We start from the raw sequence: 23584 nt of genomic DNA, 5'->3' as shown, positions 1-23584 counted from the left end.
CGTCTTGAACGTGGAGAAAATATGGAGGATGAAGATTCTTTTGGTCAGGGCACCGGAGAGGCTAGGGATAGTTTATCGACCCTTCCGAGGAAAATCGCTATTCAGGTATTCCGGTTTGTTACACTAAAAAGGCTTATATTACATAATATATATTAACTTTGAACATATTTCTTAACTTTCTACCATTATCTATTAAAATAGTTTTACCTTAATTTACAGAACCTGCTGGAACTGGGACTGATAAGCTATTAATTGTTACCTGAGTATAAAGCTGGGCAAGCTTGCACATTTGTGCCGATTGGAAGATGGACAAAACCCCCCTCATCAAAACCCCACACCTCAAAATTTTATAGAGTTGACAAAATCCCACACCTAAATTTTATAGAGTGGACAAAAATGCCAAAAGATGTGGGGTTTTGATGTGTGGGGTTTTGTCCTACATTTGTGCTGATTACAACCAGGATTTATACATTTGGTAGCTCAATTTTTTTTAGTTTTGATATTGAAATGCCTGTAACTTTGATTGGACTCTTCCAGATTCAAAGCAGGGCAAATCCATTAAAAAAATTTAGCAGGTTTAGGGGTTATTTAATTTTTTGACATGTCTTATATTAATAAATATATCATAATTTTATTTTTAATTAGTGATATATGACCTGCTTGATGCGTCAGTTATATAATAAAATTAAAGGAGATATATAGAACTGAGGTAAAAAAAACTCTTACAAAGAAGAAATTCTAGCATAAATCAAGTGAAGCAATAAAAATGGAAAAAATTTCAAAGGATAAATAAAGGAATGTGCTCAGAATTTAACTGGATATCAATTATTTTATGTGATTCTGATTTGACTGAAAAGTATGAAAAGGCTATTCATTTTTGGGTCATTTTTCACAATCAGAATGATGACTTTGAAAATATGGGGCAAGGGAATGATCTCAGATATGGACACAAGCTATTGGTCCAGAACTTACATCAAATGGTCCTCACTACTGTGGGTTCGAATCCCGACAGGAACTTTGGATTCTTTCATTTTGAGGAAGCTATCCAGCAAGCTTATGGAACGTCGGTGGTTCTACTCAGGTGCCCGTTTGTGCCTGAAATAAACTGAGGTAGTACTTCCTCCACCAGTAAAGCTGGAACATCGCCATATGACCTATACTATGTCAGTGTGACATAGAACTCAATCAAACAAATAAAAATTAAATGGTACACAAATCTTAACAAAAATATTTTTTTTAAAACTCGATAGAGTCCCTTTAATTAAGGAATATAAATAAAATTCATTTTTGTTTTCTTTTTTGCCAAACTAGTTCTTCGTAGAATTTAAAACTGCAGATTATACTACAGCTGTGATAGGGGTATATTTTTCATGAGATGTTATGTTTATTATTTATTCTGTTTTGTTTTGTTACGGTTTTCACATTACATTCTACATATTGGTTCATAGTAATATACTTTGAGAAACTTATTTTCTTTCATACTATTTATATAAGCATGTACATTTTGTTTTTGTCCCAATTTGTTGACATTAGTCATGTTTAAACATGTTTAGGGTACTTTTTGTTCTTGTTGATAATCATTTAGTTTTACCATGGAGTAAAAATTTTTTAAAAATACATGTAACATAAGTACAAGAAATGTGTTCAATAAAAATATGTTGGTTTGGTATACTTACCAGGGCTTAATTTTCTTAGTTTTCATTGGCTTACATGATATAGTTTTAAGAGTTGCATGTACATTGTTTTAAGACTGGTCAGCTCATAGGTACTATTATCATGTATCATGTTACTTGGTTGGTAACAATCATGTCGATATACAGTCGACTCTCGTTATCTCGAAGTCATCGGGACCGTCCAAAAAAAAATCGAGATAACGAAATGTCGAGATAAACATATTATTATTTCACAAAAGACATGTGCATACCTTATGTCAAATAAACTATGATATTCCCATGTCTTGTTTCCATAATAAGGCCTAGTCAATATATAACAAAGTAACATTAGCGGATGTTTACCAGCGGAAATACGGGTGTCTGTTATAAAAACACATAGTGAGGTTTACTCAGTAATACACCAATATAGTGAAAACATTGTTTTCAGGGTGGTTGATTCGGATATCCTCCTGGGTTATTTATCAGTTCTCAAGATTGTTCGACCGCTGATTGATTAGTGGTGATGTTGTGAAACAATATTGCAACGATGGCGTTTCTATACTTTAACTATTTCATTTACATTTAAAGTCATAATGAATTGATACAGTGTTCGAATATTTATAAAGAACGTAAAATTCACTCATTTTGAACATAAGTCTATTAACACGCTAAAAAGATTAACTTTTATAAAAACAGCTAAACTTGTTACAAACATAATCATCATTATGACACGCGCTATTGAGCAATTATCGTCTAGTTTGTGTTTTTCACACCTCTGAAGGAAACAGACAAAAGAAAAATTAGTCAAGATAAACAAAAGGATAATAGTGTGAAAATAACTGTTGGGACTGAAATTTTACATCGAGATACTGAAAATAATGAAATAAAAATATCGAGATATAGAGGATATTCAAGTTTTTTCTATAAATACATGATTTATTTTCATCGAGTGGTATGAAAATAAATATTTCATGAGTGGCGGTAGCCACGAGTGAAATATGGTAATTTTCATGCCACAAGATGAAAATAAATCATGTATTTATAGAAAAAACTTGAATTTTCTGTTTATTATATACATTTTTCTCTTTCTGGACATTAAAATTTGAAAGACATTCCCTTAAATTTTGAGTGCTGGCAGAATTTAAAAGAAAGTAGTCCGGCAAGACACCAGTGAAAATACGGAAAATATGTTTCACTGCAGTGAAAAATAAATTTTTACAGTGAAAATACGGACAATGAAAATACGCATTTTATTTCATCAATATTTCTCAATATTTCATTTAAAATTATATAATAAAAACAAATATTTCCAATATAGATAAAGAAGGAAGAAATTTGGGATTTTAAAAATTTCATCGAGATAACGAAATATCGAGAAAAGCGATGTCCAGATAACGATAGTTGACTGTATCTATGACATGATATAATTGTGATATAAAGTGCTTTATGGTAATTGCTACAAGTGACAGTAGACACCCCTACTGTACAATTACAATGTATAGGTTTTTCATACTGAAAATGGGGCATCCATGGCCTGATTGTTAATGTTGATGACTTCAAACCACTTGCCCCCTTATCACCAAGGATTTGTAAATTCCTGTAACTTTTAATTGCATGTTTATGGGAAACATTTATCAGAGAACTTTAAGGCTTAAATATAAGAAATAAGAATGCAAGTTGTCCTGTCTATGGTTACTGGAGAACAAATTTAACTGATTTTGTTCGGTTTATATTTCAGATATTTAAGCATGTAGATGTAGCGGACCTGGCAAGGTGTGCTTGCGTATGTCGGTCATGGAAAGTTATCACTCAAGCTAACACTCTGTGGAATAGGGTATGTATCAAAAATCACTCTTTTGTATACAGTACTGAGTTAAATGCTAATGCCATCTGCATGTTCAGGTTATTAATTTATTATGCTTTGTAAGCAAATTTATTTGATGATGAACTGTAACAGAGGTTTTAGTTTGCATTTGTAGCCCACAGAAGCATTTATAGCCTAATTCCATGAAGTTGCACAGCAACCACGGCTAACATCAATTCTACACGTGACCAGTGCAGACCAAAATCAGCACATCAGTGCCTTCAACATGGTCTGCACTGCTCCCTATTCAGAAAATTTCCTCAAAAATGATGAATGCTTTTGTTCAGATTGAAAGTTGTTCAGGTTTAAAGATAGATAAGTCAATTTTAAATATTCAGCATGGAAAGAGTTAATACTAAATCGAATAAAAATATCTTTATTGTAACTGACTAAATGTTGCATTATTTGTAATTGGCTTGTTTTGGTCTTTTTCAGTTGGATTTTTACCAAGTTAGGAATAGGTAAGAAAAAATATCAAGAAATGTTTTACATATACACATGCAAATGCACATTAAATATTTTATAGAGAAAAAGATCTTCATTCATGTTCCATTCAGATGTGATAATTACTGACAAATTCATGAACTACCCATTTTATGGCAATAGTCAATAACTCATGGGTTTGTAGCTAAAACATGATGTTTTTATTTTAGATAATTTTTATGCCCCCGCCATATAATGGCTGGGGCATATAGTGTTACCCTGTTCCGTCATTCCATCCTTCTGTCATTCCATCATCATCAGTTTCCGTTCATTATCTAAGTAACGGTTGCACACATTCAACTCAAATTTGACATATGGATATGTCATGAGAAAATACAGGTCAAGTTTGAATTTGGTCATGGTTTGTTGATTTTTGGCAGAGTTATGCCCCTTTTACTTTGAAAATAATATGAAATTTTCAGTTTCTGTTCATTATCTCCCCAACGGTATTACACATTCAACTCAAACTTGACACGTGCATATGGCGTGAGAAAATACAGGTCAAGTTTGAATTTGGTTATGGTTTAATGATTTTTGGCAGAGTTATGCCCCTTTTACTTTGAAAATAATATGAAATTTTCAGTTTCCGTTCATTATCTCCCCAACAGTATTACACATTCAACTCAAACTTGACATATGGATATGTCATGAGAAAATATAGGCCAAAGTTCGAATTTGATCATGGTTCCATGATTTTTGGCAGAGTTATGCCCCTTTTACTTTGAAAATAATATGAAATTTTCAGTTTCCGTTCATTATCACCCTAACGGTATTACACATTCAACTCAAACTTGACACATGCATATGTCGTGAGAAAATACTGGTCAAGTGTGAATTTGGTCATGGTTTGATGATTTTGGGCAGAGTTATGCCCCTTTTACTTTGAAAATAATATGAAATTTTCAGTTTCCGTTCATTATCTCCCCAACGGTATTACATATTCAACTCAAACCTTACAAATGAATACGTCAAAAGAAATGTGCAGGTCAAGTTCGAATTTGGTTATGGTTCAATGATTTTTTGCAGAGTTATGTCCCTTTCACTTTGAAAATAATATGAAATTTTCAGTTTCCGTTCATTATCTCCTCTACAGTTTTACACATTCAACTCAAATTTGACATATGGATACGTCAAAGAAATGGGCAGGTCAACTTTGAATTTGCTCATGGTTCAATGATTTTTGGCAGAGTTATGCCACTTGGACTTTGAAAAAAAGGAAATTTTCAGATTCCATTCATTATCTCCCCAACAGTTGTACATATTCAACTTAAATTAAAGATTTGGATATGTCATAAGAATGCATTGGTCAATTTCGAATTTGGTCATGGTTGGATGATAGCTGACAGAGTTATCCCTCTTGAACTTTGAAAAAAAAAATCAGAAATATTAAGTTTCCATTCATTATCTCCCCAATGGTTGTACAACATTCAACTCAAATTTGACATATAGATACCTCTTAGGAATAAGCAGTTCAGGTTTGAATTTGGTCGCAGTTCAATTATTTTGGCAAAGTTATTTCTCTTGAATGTTGTGCAAACAAATTTGGAACTAAATATGATAACATATGAAATTTTGGCTGCATGCGGGGGCATACATGGCATGACGACACATTTCTAGTTTATAATTATAAATTCAATAGTTACCAAAAAGTAGTCTTTTTTGTTAATTGTTTCTAAAGACATTTTAAAGGAATAAATATGAAAACAATATTGGACCTAAAACTCATATATTTGTAATTATAATTTTATAATGTGCAAAAAGATGTTTTTATGTAATAATAATTTCTTTTGTAAAGCTTTGTGAAAGATTAGTATATACAAATTTATTTTAGTTCGATAGAAGCGTATATGAACCCTCTTGAATTCGTTCTTGGAACTAAGTTTCTTGCTCAACGAAACAACCGCTTGCCCCTGACCAGGGTTTGAACCTATTCATCCAAAAATTTTAGGTTTGGGCAAAGTTCAGTGAATGGACCTTTTCACCCACACTTGGGATTTTTGGGAAAATATGAAAATTTATAGCTTTGCATATCAGCCCTTTTTGTAAGGAAAAACTTTCAAAAGTCCTAAAAAAACTTTTTCAGAAATTTACAAAAATTTTATACTGATATTTTTTTTAATTAAAAATTTAAAAAAAATTGAAAAATAAAAATATTTTTTTTAAAATTTTTTTTTAAAAAAGGCAAAAAATTTTTCCCTTTTTTAAAAGGGCTTTTAGAGGGGTATGCAAAGAAGTTGAATAAAAATTTAGAGTTGAGTGACGGGGCGGGAATTAAACCGCGTGTGATTTTTAACCCGCCTGAAATGGAATATATCCATCGGTGAGGGGTTGATGTGCTTTTTTTTTAATAACGTAATTGTAATATTGTCACCTAAGTGCAGTATCAGGTGAACTCCTTATATAATTTTATAGGAGTTAACACATTACTGCACTAAGATAACGATAATGTACTTGTGATGTATAATGTAACTAATTTTTGTACATTTATTATGTGTACAGTGTACATGTATTTCATTAACAAATAACTGCATGTCCTGAATAAATAAATAGCATGACAGTTTTTTGTTTTGTTTTAGTTTTACTTTTCATAATTACTGATGCTCTGGTTCATATTTAGGGGTGACCAAAAACTTATCTGTCTTAATTCAATATTTTATTTTCATAAAAATAATTAACATTGAAAGTGAAAGGTAACATACACTTCATCCATTTAGTCTTTTCTGTTTTTATTTTCGACAAGTGATATCAAAGAAATAAGATATATTCTTGACCACTGACATTGTTTAGTCAGGGAGGAAATTAGACAACAAATTGATTAACTTTAATATTACTGGGGTAAGATTTTTAAATTGTGATATGGGCTCATTCAAGATCATTTAGTATGCTTTCTTGTTTAATCATAATGTTTAGGACCATATGTTTTTACAAACAATGTGGAATCTTATTCTAAAAATACATTTGGCACAAAAATATGATTTGAAATATTTATCAGAAATATTCTTTAAATCACCTGTAACTGTTTCCACAGGTTGCTGCAAGTGAGCAGGAAAAGGAGATGTAGTATTGATGAGAATATGCTAAGGTCTATATAGATTATCTCCCTTGAGTATTCTTACATATATATGTACAATAATTATCTCCCTTGAATATTTTTTCTTCACATTCTTCACTATATTCACTAACAAAATAAAACATATTGTATTTTTTCACTGTGATGTTTAAGAATTTCACATAGAAACAAGCCTTTGTATATTTTGTTTGTGAAAATGTTCACATGGCTTTTTCAATATATACCAGCGTACATATCATAACTGCCAAATGAAGCCTTTCTAACACAGCAATAAGACAGCCTAAGGTAGGAAAATGGTTCTGGACATGATCATTGGTATTGTTATTAAAAAGAATTGTTCTGCAATACTTGATCTTCTCACTTTATATTAGTCAAAGGACTGTATAGTAGATAAGAGAGTGCCTCTCAGAAGGCATGGAGTATACAATAGTCAATAGGCCATTCCAAAAATATGACTTATCAAATTTGAAGGACTTGTTTTGAAAGGGCTTAAAGTTATCTTTTGATATCTTGTCCTTATTAATTAATTTTTATTTATACATTTTGTGCTTTTTGTTAAAAACTCTCTTGAGCCCATTCCTGTGTAGAGCTTTGGTCATATGGATAAAGAATCTAAAATTATTAGCTTTTAACCAGTTTTGAGCCCTAAATATCTGAGACATAAAACAGTTTGTAACCACAATCTCTTTCTTTAAAAAGGGATGAAACATGATTGTGACCTTATGAGGGTTTGTGTTAATAATCACAGGCTATTATGTACATCTTTGGACCATTATTTCGCATAATGGCAAACATCAACCAAGTATTAACCTCTATAAAATTATTAGCTTAAACCTCATGATTATATCTATTATACCATTATGATCATTTACATAATAAATTACATTATATAGAGGATATTTGTTAAGTTCAGTGTAAGATCGGAATATATTTCACCGAGTGAGCACCAAAAGGTTTATTTCACGAGTGGCGCAGCCACGAGTGAAATGTGAACTTTTGGTGTTCACGAGGTGAAATATATTTCGATCTTACACTACACTAAACAAATTTTCTTTTTATTACATGCAATCAAACGTTAAAAAGGACATTTTTACCTAATAATAAATTAATAGCGCGCCAAATAATTATACAACGTGACGTCATTTACGACGTCATGTTATTAAGTTGGTTTCCAGTTCTGTGTACGCTGGTATTTCACTGAAACAACGTACTTAGTGAAATTATCAGTTTTAATTCACTGATATATTTCTATAAACCATCGAAAAGCATGTAATAAATATTTTTGACATGTAATCAAGTGTATAGAAAAACATGACTATATTCATCTTTAGGGTTGGTTGTAGTTTAATAAAACAATATCTATTTAGTGAGTAGGCGGGTTTACCAATGGAGGGCATTCTATTTAATTGATATAAATACCATTTTCCGGGTTATTGAATTCATCCATCCAATTCCTAATTTAAACACTGATTCATAATTGTATCATTTTAGTTGGAATTTCAGATTTTAATACTGATGTTTGGCAGATTTTGATGAAACTTTATTTTTCAGTAAATAATTAAACATGTTTGGTGCTTCTAATAATGCTGCTTTTAATTATCTCAGGAAAGGATTTTAAAACAACATTTTTCTTTTACTGGTTGAAACTAATTATGCAGCTTGCAGCTTTGCTTGAAATATTAACAATAGTGATAACATGTTTGAAATTGATGTTTACTGAATTAATTTTAGTAATTTTCAGGACAGGACCTTACTTGTTTTGTCTTTGCAATAAGAAAAAGAAAAAAAATCCAATAAATATGTGATAATTGACTCATGTTTTTTCTAAATTATATTAATGGGTATGTTTTATTTTAAAAATTGCTATTTTTTTCTGAAACAACTTTGAAATGTATAACATTTGTGTGCTTTTTGTAGCTTTTTGAATGGCTGTATTTCCTTAATGTGTGTAGTTTGTATTACATAATACTAGAAAATTGATATCATGTATAAAAAAAGTAATAAAAAAAAAATCAAAGTACAGCTAATACATTTTTTTTACACTATAATAAATTGATGTTAACTAAATATGATAAAAGTTGTAGATTAAATGGAAAATATATATTATATGTGATATCTTCTTATTTAATACAAGTTATAAAGTAATATGTTGTTTTGTTATACATTTTAGAATTCATGAATTTTTCCAAAATGTTAAATATCAAAATACTGTGAATTCACTTAATTTTGTGGGCATGAAATTTCGTGGCCTTATCACAAATAACATTTTTGCGGCTACTTAAATTCAAGGACTGTTTATTTTTCCAAAACGTAAAGTGTAAATAATGTGAAAAATAATCTTACAGCAGACAAAATGAACTTTTATTGGATCTTAAATTTATGATTGGATTGACCACAAAAAAAATAGTTCTTAAGGAATAAAAATGATTTTGCAGTAATTTTTTTTTCTCTTCTTTTTTTTCATAAAGTAAATAAATCAGAACATCACAGATTTTGCATACTTTTTTTACAATGAAAATGTGAAAAAGGTTGATATTGATGAAATACACTTGACTGATCTTTTTGTCAGAACAGTGATACAATTATATTTGGAAATATTTAGCATCATGTAAACCATATTCAAAAATAAATTGTCACGAGAATTATTCGACATTCCAAAACTATCTTTATCTATAACTATAAAAAAATTGTACGTTTAAAACTGTTTATTTTGATTTCATTAACAGGGTAACAGATAAAGTTGTGACAAAACTACTGTACAAATGCCGGCCATATTTGATTCACTTGAACATGCGAAGTTGCCAGTTTGTGTCGGAACCGTCGTTCACAAGTATTAGTGAATGCAGTAATCTTCAGGATCTTAACTTTTCCGAATGTCTCGGACTTAATGTAAGTACATTGGTCATCATATAATCTACAAAGATCTGTTTAGTTATGAACTTTAGAAGCAACCAAAGGTCAACTGATCTCATTTCTGAATATTCCATCTCTTAGGGGAAAGCAAAAACTGCTTCAGATCTACTTATTTCTTACATGAAGAACTGATTACCATCATATATGTTTTGCCTTCATTATGATTAAGGATTTTCTGAAACATGCACTCAAACCAGTTTTTACAGATAGGACAACGTATCGAAATTTGTTGCCATGTTTGTTCTCCAAATTGCGATAATTTAACTTACTCAGTATTGGTTTTCCAGTGGTTAAAATTAGAAACCGCATCGCTTTTAAAATTGTGAAAGCTGGCCGATGCTTGGCTGATCAAGAGAAGGTGACATGCATAGCATTATTTAGGAGCTGATTTTAATCAGAATGAAAGTAAATGTAACTTAACACCTGCTTTAAAAAAAGTTTTATATGTTATAAAAAGCTTGTATGTTTTGATATCATCTTTACAATAATTGTGTTTTCTAGGATGAGGTGATGAAATTGGTTGCTAAGGGATGTAAGATCTTGCTGTATCTGAATTTATCACATACCAAAATAACAGACGCCTCTCTTAGAACTATTGCCAAGTACGTAGTAAAATTATATCTTACTAATATATTTCTTTTCTTACATTATGCAAATGTTGATTTATAGACAATGAAGGCTCATTTTGAACACTTTCCCAGTATATACACAATGTAATGGTTAGTTATTTTTTTTTAGGAAACTCCAAAGGCCAATAATAATGTTATTCAGGTACAAATATTTTCCATTTTAGGAGTAGTGAATGATTTTATTTGTGTAATTGCAATTAACAGCTTCAATACATAGGACCTTTATTAAAGGTCTTATTACAATTAAGACTGTAAATAATTTTTAGTTGAAGAGAAAACTTGCAATCCCTGAATTTGTAGTTGTACAGTGTGACATGATTATTGTCACCTTAGTGGAATAACTGATTAACTCCTATTAAATTTAGAAGGACTTATTCTGATACTGCACTAAGGAGATGAATAATTAAGTTTATTTCCAGTATTTATTGTTACCATGCCAAAAGTGAAAGGGTAGAGCAGCTTCATACATACAGAATAAGGTTTGACTGTATGGCTACATACATATATATTAAGGTTTGACTGTATTTTGTTTGTTACAGATACTGCAGTAATCTACAGTACCTATCTCTAGCCCACTGTAAGAAGTTTACGGATCGTGGATTGCTGTATCTGTCGTCTGGAAAGAACAGCAAGAAGCTTGATTATCTAGATGTCTCCGGATGCTTGCAGGTATACTGGGCTTTTTTTTATCACTGGCTTATTTTTCGGGTTCATATGATAACTTTGGAATTGATCTCAGACTGAAGTTTGGTCTTATATTTTCTCAGGTACTAGAGTCACAGTTATTTTTTTCATATGCCCCAACGTTTCCTGACATGTGTTCAAATCAGTCACTTGCATGACTCGACCTTCACATGACTAGGCTGGTTTACAGAGTCGCAATGAAAATTATTTAAAGAAGTTACAATTCTAGCTGTGAAGTGTTCTTGGAAGAAAATGACTTAATGTTTGAAGGGAAAAACAAAAAGAAAAAGGATTAATTCAGAGATTGATATTGCTTACAAAGTGTTTCTTTATATTCTAGTATTTACAAAATTCAAGTTGAGGAATTGATATTAAGTGAAACTTTCAATAAATGTTTACATAATATGTTCAAAGAAAATATTTATTTTTTCATTTCTATTACAGGCAAAAACATACAAGTGTTGCATTACAAGGGGAAATAAGTGTTTTTTTTATAATGATTTGTTATTTTGGTTTAATTTTAAATAAATAAACAATTTAGAATTCACAAGATACATTGAAATAAAGAATCACATTTTAGAATTGAAATTGATATAAACACATTTTATAAGTCAGACAATTAATATACATTTACATTTTTTGTTTCTTTCTTGTGTTTTAGATAACACCAGACGGGTTCAAGAATTTGTCACAAGGATGTACAAATCTCCAGACTTTGCTGCTGAATGATTTTCCAACCCTCAGTGATGACTGCCTCACCCCTGTTGCCAACAAACTAACCAAACTTAACACAATGTCATTCCTCGGTTCCCCTCTCCTCTCAGATGAAACTTTTAAAAGGATAGCCGGGAACAAGAATCTTAAAAAAATCAAAATTGAAGGTTTGTACATGTAGATCTATCTATATTTAAAAGCTACATTATAATGTTGAAAACATTTTAATTTTGAAAACTTATTTATAATCAATTAGCTGCATGCTTCTATATGAGCAGATAATTTTATTCCATATTTCATACTTTAACATTGTCTATGACATTCCTAAATAAAGATAAGAAGGGAAGAACAATAAGAAGCTTGCTATTACACTCGGCCACACAGACAAAAAAGTCTGATAGTGAATCCTTTCAGTTTCAATGCAATGTTGCATTAGGTTGTATATTTTTGATTATTGAGCACATTGCCTTATTCTATTTAACAATATAAATCACAGAGTTTTATAAATTAAGTATTATTATCATCACGATTGCTTGTATATTACTGAACTCAATGTGGTAGTCACACAAAATTAAAATTTACATGTATTTCTAAAATGAAATGCATTACTTTATATTTCACTGATTTAACTACCTATTTATGTGCATTAAGAAAAACTTATCGGCTGAACTATTTGAAAAATAGCAGGGCTATCCTACTTACAAAGTGAGTAAGTGTAACAGTTTGGTATAAGTTTTATGTGCAACTTAATGGTTAACTTAATATCTCAACTGCCACTTGAGGTATTTACTTAAAACATCACATGTCTTAGAGATCATAATTGTAAATCCCTATCCGAGTGACATCCCATAACTCTTGTCATCTATATTATAGTCCTATGAAAGGCCCTGACTAATAATGTCTATTTTTTGAATAACAGTCCTTGTGAACTTTGAAAATTTATAGCTCTGCCATGTATTGTGAATGAATTCTCTGTGATTCTCTCATTACTGGGATTCTACTATCAACACAGAGAATAGCCAACCTGAAGTCCAACCTGCCACTCAGTAAAAATGGTATTGCATGGCCGTGCATAATAATTATTTTGATGTGACATCATATACATCAATCTCCACACAGTGATCTCCCCTTAATTCTTCGGCGTAGATCTCTGCCACCAAGGTCCCAATATATCAGAATTTCTGATATACTATATTTTTTCAAAAATTGTTTTATTTACTGCTTTTATCTATCAGTCAAGTTTTTTCTCATTGATTAAACAATGTTTATGGATAAATAAATAAATAATATGAATATTAAGAGGATATTTTTTCGTTTGCGTGAAATATGGATTATATTTTCACGAAACATGATAAAATGCCACATATTTTCACGAGCCGGTACGGCGAGTGAAAATATGTGGCATTTTATCATGTTGAGTGAAAATTATACCATATTTCACGAAAAACGAAAAAATAACATTTTTATTTAATTTTATTATCAAAGAAAATGGTACCGAAACCCCTTGCTTGCTACCAACTGCAATTGTACAGCGCGCAGTAATTTATGCTTAAGCACGCGCTGTTTGGCGCTACATGTGACGTCATGTAAACAACTCTTTAAACGTCTGTACAGCGTTAATTACTGAATTAAAGATATTGTTGTTCGGATTAATTTTCTTAGTTAGACCATTTTCTATCATGCTAGATAGTTTTCAAAACAATATTCAAGAAAAAGTTGTTTTGTATTTATCAGATTTTTCAAACAAAACGGCGAAAGGAGTCCCTTAAAATAAATATGAGTTTTGACTCCGCCCACTTTCATATTTATATTTCATATTTATTTTTAAAAAATATGAAATATATTTGACTGATATAGCACCATATTTCATGGGTAAAATTAAATAATTAGAAATAATTTTAAAAAATATGAGAATATTTTCTACCGAGACAATATTTTGATATTTTATATTTTTTAGCTTTTGAATTTATTTTTCGTTATTTTGTATACTTTTGATAATTTTTTGATAAACTATATCGATCGTAGGCACTAAAAGTTAAAAATAAAACAGAAAGAGAAAAATGACGTTAGATTTTCTATGTAACGGTCGATATTTACATTTGAATTTCGACGTTATGTCATGTGACTTTCATCATCATGTGACGTCTTTGAAGGCAGTGATTACAATTCTGCAAAAGGAGGTAATCACTGTGAGGAGTTTGCATATACATAATATAATTAATGTAGTGTAAAGACCCTTAATGTAAGCATTAAACTATAGGGGTATCAAATCATCATATACCGTACCGATTTTGCTACGTAAAAATGGTATTGCACGGCCGTGCATATATTTTGACATGGCATCATTTGCGTTATACAAACATACAGTAGTGTAATGAGGCACTACACTATAGGCGCGTCAATGAAAAATGATTCTTTTGTACTTTAAGCAGTCTTTATTTTGGATATGTGATAAATAGAATATTATACATGTATTTGTGTAGGTTCATTACTGAATTTATTGAACTTGTTGAATAAAGTAATATTTTGCACGCCAGAGGCTCACATAATATGATTTTATTAAACTCATTCAATAGATTTAGTATTAAACCTACACTCATTCAATATCCTCTATACACTATTTCATTACCAGTTACTCATAATTTCTATATTTCATGATGTTATTAGTCTATATTAATATTTTACCAACAGGGAACCACAGAATATCTGATGTGAGCTTGCGTGTGATAGGTATGCATTGCTCAAACCTGGAACATATCTACATTGCTGACTGCCAAAGATTGACCGATCTAGCATTGAAATCATTGGCATCATGTAAATTTTTGACTGTGGCTAATTTTGCAGACTGTGTCAGGTGAGAAACATTTCTTTTTATATATTTGAAACAAAACAAAATTGACGGAAAGATTAAATGAGACTGTCCGTTAAATTTTGTCTGTCTTTCTGTATGTCTGTCTGTTCATGAGTAAAATTCTGTTTCCTGATGTATTTTTCTATCTTTATATTATGTTATAATAATATTTATATTCCTGTACATATGCACGAATTATGACCTGACATAGTGAAAATCGCGTGATCATGTATAGTTCTGCTCTTGTCACTGAATTACATTACGGTAGAATATAATACATTTAGTTTAGTGAGATTTTGGGCTAGTTAAATATGCTCAAGTCAAACTTTTTATTGTTATTTTCTTTGTATGAATTGTAATTCCCCTTTCATTGAATGATTTCCTAATGTTGACAAAAAAACTGGTAGTGAAAAATGTAACTTTGACTAAGATTACCCTATTTTATCACTTTATATGGTATTTTAGAAGTATTATTAATTATTGAGGCAATCAAAATGTTCTGGATATGTCAGCACAGGAGTAGCATTTATTGCTATCCTGTTTCCTAACCCAGCTGTGTTATAAGCCCTGACTGGCTGCTCATTATGTATGACACATAGTTGCAGTGGCATTATCATGGGCTATGTTGCTTACCTTCTCAAATGTACTTACTGTTTATATTGTTTAGGATATATGTTTATATGCAAGGTTATATAAAATTGATTTTTAACTAAATTTTTATATTTTTGTAAAAAGCATAATTATTTTTATTATCTTTTGTGAATATTATAGTTTTATGATGGTAAAATTTGCAAATAAATGCATATCTTTGATATTTTATTACCTCCCTTTAATAATTTTAGTAAAATTACCTTATCTCCCTTTCTATTTATTAAGTATGATGTACAAGTTATATTGATGATAAATGATAAATCTTCATATATTTTGTATCTGAGTGATTTATTCTTTTATAGAATTCTTGTTTAAATGCTTTTAACGGAATTGTTTACATATCTGACTCTTATTCAAACGTTTGTTCTTCTTTATTTTCCTGCAGGGACCACTATATCTGATACTTTTTATAGTCTGAAGTCAATTTCTTTCAGACATTTGGCACAAATGTTATCTGGACTGGACATATGTTTATTTAACAAATGTTTATTCTAAAATGCAAGGTCAAGGTCACTTAAGAGGTCAAGGTCAAATGTTTAAGAGCATAATCTTCTTGATCATAATGTGTTGAACAATTACTGGACAATTTCTTTTAGAAATATCATGGTTCTTTGAAAAAATGTCTTGTTCATGAACAGTTTATTAGCATTTGATTAACAAAAGGTCCATATTTTTTAGAATAACTGATAAAGGTGTGAGACAGCTTGTTGATGGACCATGCGGCCCCAAGTTACGAGAACTCAATCTTACAAATTGTATACGCGTGGGAGATATGGCCATGGTGAATATTCATAAACGGTAAGTATATTTTAAACATTACCGGTATATAAATCGTATTCTAATTTACACAGACATTGCTATAATAGTGGAATGGACTTGCCCTGTTTAGGGGTAACTAAGTGTCAAAATAAGAATAATATACAGCCATCAGTATAGATGTGTAATGACCTTCACAGTGTTCACATAACAAGCCCTGCCCTACTCCAAATAAATTATAAAAAAAAAATATGAAAATAAAATGTTTATGCTTTAAAACATTGCCAATCATCTGCACATTGTTCTCTACTAAGCTTAACATTTGTCTGTGAAAACTTGTGATTTATCATTTATTCATCAGTGTGCATGTTATTTATAAGAAATGGTTTTAATTAGATTGAAAGATGGTTCATTTAAAATACTTGGTATGGTAAGGATAAAGAGAATGAAGAGTGCTGCGTTAGCCAGTACCATCAGGGATACTTTATTGCAGGTGTGGGGAATTTGAGGCATATTTGACTGAAAGCTGGAAGATTTAATGATGAATAAAAATTAATTTTCTTAAATCTGTATTGTCAGTATGCTTTAATTTCATTCATGCTATTGTTTTTAGCTCGACTATTCGAAGAATATGAGAGCTATTGTAGTCGCCCCGGCGTCGGCGTCAGCGTCCGCGTCGGCGTCTGCGTTGGTTAAAGTTTTTTGTAAAGTCAAATATCTCAATTATTACTTGAGATATTCAATTGAAACTTACAATACTTATTTATAGTAACAAGGTACATCAGATTGACAAGCTGGATAACTCTGCCTACAATATTGACAGAATTATGCCCCTTTTTAACTTAGAAATTTTGGTTAAAGTTTTTTGTAAAGTCAAATATCTCAATTATTGCTTGAGATATTCAATTGAAACTTACAATACTTATTTATAGTAACAAGGTACATCAGATTGACAAGTTGGATAACTCTGCCTACAATATTGACAGAATTTTGCCCCTTTGGAACTTAGAAATTTTGGTTAAAGTTTTTTTGTAAAGTCAAATATCTCAATTATTGCTTGAGATATTCAATTGAAATTTAAGATACTTTTTTATAGTAACAAGGAACATCAGTTTGCAAAATTGCATAACTCTGCCTGCAATATTTGCAGAATTATTTGCCCCTTTGAAACTTAGAAATTTTGGTTAAAGGTCTTCAAAGATATTTACTTGAAACTTTACACATGCACTTAGGGTCATAATTGGAGGGTCATAATTGTATGTCACTGACCAAGTTCCATAACTCTATCTTGCATTAAGGCTGATTCATATCCCCTTTTCTACTTAGTCTCTTGGTTAATGTTTACATGCAAGTTTTACATATCTCAATAACTATTAAAGATATTTCTTTAAAACTTCACATATGCATTTAGGGTCATAATTGTAGGTCACTGACAAAGGTCCATAATTCTATCTTGCATTTAGGCTGATTTTTCTCCCCTTTTTCAACTTAGAAATTCATGGTGAAGTTTTGCTTGTAAGTTGTTATCTCAATAACTACTGAAGGGTTTGTGCCTTTTTTGGGACAATTTTATGCATTCATAATAATAAAGCAGTGATTTACTTGATAAAACATCTTCATAACAAGCCTTTGCACCTTTTCTGTCAAATTTATGTACATTTATTCATAGGTAATTAGTATTATTATACTCAATAAAACACCCTTGTGACATTACCTTCTGAATAGTCAAGCCAATACTGTTTAATTAGACTCTCTAAGGCCTTTAACAAGAATTTATAAAAAAAATTAGCCCTTTTGTGAACTTGAAAAATTTAACATTATCAAGGCTCTTTTACTATCAAGCACTTAGAATAGTCGAGCGTGCAGTCCTACCGACAGCTCTTGTTCTACATGATGCCTCAAATTCCCCACACCTGCAATAAAGTATCCCTGATGGTACTGGCTAATGCAGCATTCTTCATTCTCTTTATCCTTACCATACCAAATATTTTAAATGAACCATCTTTCAATCTAATTAAAACCATCTTTCAATCTGGACTAAACCATTTATAACTTTTAGGAAAAATTTAAAAATATGCATTTACTGAATAGCATACAGAGCAGACCATGATCAGATGGCCAATGGATGTGCTGACTGATCTTTCTCTTTATTGTTTGCATGGGTAAATTTAATTTACACAAGCTGGCTAAAAGATAAGAATGATGTCTTTAACATTTGTTCTCTTCGTTTGTATTCAAATGTAATATATCTATCAAATTATAACAATGGATTTTCAAATTTAAGTTGCCACAATTTGACGTACTTGAGTGTGTGTTTCTGTGAGCACATCAGCGAAGCAGGTATCGAACTTCTTGGTCAGACCCATAGTATAACGTCGATAGATATCTCTGGTTGCAACTGCGGGGACGGTGGTCTCTCATCACTTGGCAACAACAGTCGTTTGCGGGACGTCACTTTGTCAGAATGTGCCAACATTACAGATCTTGGTCTGCAGAAGTTTGCTCAGCAGTGTAAAAATATTGAGAGGCTTGATTTATCTCACTGCATGGTATGTAAATAGAGTAAATTACCCATAGCATGTAAACCCAGTGCAATAACAATGAAAATAAGTTAATAGCAGTAGCATGTAAACATGTTTACCATGTAAATAGAGTAATATACCCATACCATGTAAATACTATAATACATGAATGTAGTAATTTATATACCATGCAAATACAGTAATATACCAATAACATGCAAATTACACAGTAGTGTACCATGTAAATACAGTAATATATCTTTTTATATCAATACTTTGTAAGTTCAGAAATGTACCAATACCATGTAAACACCATAATGCACCATGAAATATACCAATGCCATGCAATTAACAGTAATGTACCTTAAAATTTAGTAATATACCATGCAAATAGAGTAATATATTAATACCGTGCATTTACACAGTAATGTATCATGTTGATACAGTACATAATTGTAAATTGATTTAATGTTTGTTTGTTTAATCTGGACCTTTGTAGAAGTGGGCATTTCATATAAAGATATTTTTAGAAAACTTGTGAAATTAATAAAGTGATCTTATATTGACAGCAAATCACAGATGGTGCAATAAAGAACCTGGCATTTTGCTGCAGAATGTTGAATGTACTTAACCTAGCTGGCTGTAAACTGGTATGTACTTTTCACTGGATGTTTTTTTCTTCTCATATCATGCTGGCTTAATTGTGCTTTAATATCATATAATTACACTGATGACGCTGGCCTTCTGTTAGTTCAGTAGAAAGGGAGAAAAGGCGCTAGATCTGTGATTATAGAGATTTTTAATGTGCATTCTAGTCAAGAGGCATAGGGGGTGTTAAGTTGTAATAAGAAAATGTCCCATCATGCATTTTTTATCTCCTGTTAAATGTATATCTATGATTTTTTGATATACAACCTTGAATTATATTTTTGACCTGATGTGAATCTAGAAAATTATAAATTTACTCTTCTATGTTTCCAAATATTGATTTTGATAGATATATATTTATGAACTTGTGGGTCTGTTTAAAGGACAAATACAATTGGTAGAATTAGTAGGATATATTTAATGAGTTTCCTGAATGAAAATGTTTTGGAGACCAAAAAACATATTCTTTTTTTTTTTGGGGGGGGGGGGGGGGGGGGAGGTGCTGTGTTGGGTTTTTAGTCACAACCACACATTAAAGCCATATGGTGACATTCCAGCCTTACTGGTGAAAGATAACCTTAGGTCCTCCTCCTTGCTTTATTTCAGGCACAAGTCGAACCTCAGACATTCCGTAAGCTAGTTTAATAGCTTCCTCACATGTAAGAATCTAAAGTCCCTGGCAGGATTCAAACCCGCAGTGGTGAGGGACTTGTGATTCAAAGTGAACCTTTACCACATGGCTATGTGCATGTACATGTATAAATACAATATACAATCAACAAGAAATAGAGGGCAGCCAAAGAAAATGCAGAAATTTTATTGGTTACTCTATATTTATACTAAGAATTGGCCAATGAGGTTGAAGAGTTGATAATTGCTTATTTTCAGGTGACAGATTTAAGTATACAGTACTTGTCGGGAGTGTGCCACTACTTATTCCAGTTAGATGTTAGCGGATGTTTACTTATTACGTAAGTTGAATATTATATGTTATATTTTAAAGATCATCACATTATTCAAGATATTATATGTTTATTTTGTTTAGTTATTTTGATAGAACAAAATGTTTACTCTCTCAGTTTATCTTAGAGGTCCAGTCTTTTGTGCTAAAAAAATTTTCTTTGGCAATGTGGTTGAAAATAAAATGTTGTACTTGGAGTACTTGTGGCTTAGTGATTAAGGTGTCTGCCTCTTAACTCTTTTAGTGTAGCATACACCCTTACTGGCAATTTCCTTAAAATTAGATCATCGTTTTCGGTCTGTTACTCTTCGCTATGGAGTGAAGGGTAGTGGAGCGACAGTTAGGATATTGACTTTAATGAAATTGTCTTATAGGGTCACGAGTAACTGTTTCATCGTATGACACCAGGGTCCAGAGTTATAAAGAAATTTTTCTACACTCAAACTCAGATCTCAGGTATTTGATTGGTCAGAAACTGCCACAGAATGTTCACTGACCAATGAAAATCTTGAGATTTGAGACGGAACTCAGGAAAAAGTTAAATAACCCCCAGACCAGTACTGGTTAATTAAAAAAAGCAGACTGAAAAGTTGTTTAAATAATCTGCTAATTCATGTCAGAACTGAGCTGTAATGTATTATATCAAAACTGAAAAACTTAAGATGTCAACTGTCATTTGTCTTATCGCTGCTGTTTGAAAATATCTTGTGGAAAAATGGGCAGTAAAATGAAAACAAGTTAAAAATCAGTACAGAATTCAGGATAAGTCATTTGCCTACATTCGACTGAAATACCTTTAAACAAGATTTTAACCATTTGCATTAATCATTCATGAAACACCTTTATACTGCCCTTGTATTAGACAACGCTTTATCTGATATGGTGATGTCAGTTTTTGAACTCAGTTTTGTATTTTGCAGCACTTTTCTTCTACAGAATTGGAATTTAAAAAAAATTTCAAACTAAGAGGGCGGTTAAAAGTTATCACCTACTGCATTGTAACAATTTATCATGTCTACTTTTGAAACTCAGTAATTTGTACTCCTCGAGTTTTCATGATTGCGTTATTTTTAGCCATGTTTTATTTATCTATTTACAGTGATAAGGCTTTGAAGTATCTACGTAAAGGGTGTAAGAAGTTAAAGATGTTGACATTGCTGTACTGTAAAGGTGTATCAAAGTGAGTATACAAAACAATCATTGTAATAAACAATGACGAAACTTGTCGGAAACATCATCCCAAATACCATTCTGAACTTTAAAACTTACCAAAAAAAACCCCCGGCATTTATACAAAAAATATGGACTTTAAAGGCACATTATGCCTCAGTAACTGATGAATTTTTACTTTATTTTAGTAAGGGCAAATATGAATTTTAAAATGTTTAATACCAAAAAAAAACAAAAAAACAAAAACAAACAGCAATTATACAAAAAAATGGACTTTAAAGGCACATTATGCCTCAGTAGCTTATAAATTTTTACTTCTTTAGTAAGGGCAAATGTGAATTTTATAATGTTTAATAATGGTTTTAGAGTGTATGTTAGCTTCATGTAACTTGAAGAAAGTAGGTCTAAATGTGAAATAATTTGTCATTAAAGTAGCAAACTGTAAACAAAGTAGTATGTTAACTTCTATACAAATTGCTAAATCACTAGAGATGTACTAATTGCCCAAAAGCATCAGAACAAAGATTGTTCAGGTAATTGGCCAATGAGAAACCTTTTGGTAACTATAAAAGTATACCAAAAATAAAAAGCTTTTGAGAAATAAAAAGTAAAAAAAATTCTGGGGCATAATGGACCTTAAAAATGGTAGTGATAATAACGAATGTATAAAAATTGCGATGTTGTTTTACATCAACATTTACATTTTAATATATTTTTTAATCAATTAAGAAGCACTTTTATAGGCATGTACTTTCTTTTTGAAAGAATTTCAAAACAACTATATATGTTGATATTCCATCTTGTTATTGAATTAAAAATATAAATTTTCTTGTACATAAATATACTCACTTAAAAAATGAAAATCTACTTTTTCTTCATTATTTTTTTTCAGGAATTCCGCTCAGAAGATGATGCGGCATGTAGAAAATGTACAGTACAGTAGTGACGAGGTGCCGTCCTACTTTGGCTACTGAACGGAAACTGACATAATTATAAGCAACATATCAAATCTAAAACTTTCATGAACAGATTCTCCCTATGTTTCATGACTTCAAAGACTTAAAATATTTTAGATAATGTTAAACTGTTTTATGTATGCCTTTCCCCACTAAATTTATGCAATGGATTTGCCCTGTTTTACATTTGGAGCAGTTAATTATTAGTTTTGGGTAGGGATGGGTACCACCAATTTTTTTGTACCGCGGTATATCGCGGTATTTCACCTGTGTACCGCGGTATGTACCACGGTATTATGAAGACACTTTTTAATGTTTAACTTATGCAAACTAAGACCAACTGCCATAAGAAAGTTTAAACATTTTGATAAAACACAATACATTTTAGAAAAACAGATTAATATCTTTATTTCTTTTTCAACTAACATCTGTCTACCTGACTGGAAAATAATAAATAAAAGAAAGAAGAAAATAACCTTATTGTCTTGATAATATTTTCAACAAAATCTAAAACAGAAAAATGGCAATTCCCATTGGATTTTGGGTGCATAGAAAAACCGGAAAGCACCGGATAGCACCGAAAAACCGGAAAGCACTCAAATTTCTCATAAAAACATATGAAAACGTTAATTAATCGGTTTGAAAGTGTTACCAATCGATTTATTAGATTAAAATCTTTCAGAAAAATCATTTTCTAAAATATATATTGATAATTATTACGAATATTTCGGAAAATAGATATATCGAGTGCTTTCCGGTCCTGTTAAGATACATGTACATTACCGCATAGCAATATTGTTTATCAAAGTTATACATGAAAACTTTATTTTATTGGTTTGAAAGTGTTACCAATCGATTTATTAGATCAAAATCTTACAGACAAGTCATTTTTATAAAAATATATTGATAATTTTTACGATTATTTAGGAAAATAGATATATCGTGTGCTTTCCGGTCCTGCTAAGGTACATGTACATTACCGGATAGCAATATTGAATATCAAAGTAATACATGAAAACTTTATTTTATTGGTTTGAAAGTGTTACCAATCGATTTATTA

General features: G+C 31.0%; 1 protein-coding gene across 4 annotated transcripts; it reads left to right on the top strand.

Annotated features, from left to right (window-relative positions):
* Positions 1-22733, top strand: LOC132735672 (F-box and leucine-rich repeat protein 13-like; the record flags this gene model as incomplete). Of its 4 annotated transcripts, XM_060722651.1 has the most annotated exon segments (16): positions 1-105; positions 1312-1359; positions 3391-3486; positions 3952-3977; positions 7028-7081; positions 9796-9958; positions 10484-10584; positions 11151-11280; positions 11957-12176; positions 14701-14863; positions 16190-16309; positions 18552-18816; positions 19359-19439; positions 20326-20408; positions 21498-21578; positions 22461-22733. In XM_060722651.1, coding segments are annotated over 16 exon segments (1818 nt in total), but the record flags the coding sequence as incomplete, so codon positions are not given.
* Positions 22734-23584: the final 851 nt, after the last annotated feature.

The sequence above is a fragment of the Ruditapes philippinarum genome, unplaced genomic scaffold, assembly GCF_026571515.1.
Source record: "Ruditapes philippinarum isolate M1 unplaced genomic scaffold, ASM2657151v2 ctg741_1_1_1_1, whole genome shotgun sequence".
Classification (NCBI taxonomy): domain Eukaryota; kingdom Metazoa; phylum Mollusca; class Bivalvia; order Venerida; family Veneridae; genus Ruditapes; species Ruditapes philippinarum.
Note: the sequence above shows the minus strand (reverse complement) of the source record. Positions and strands in the feature narration are given on the sequence as shown.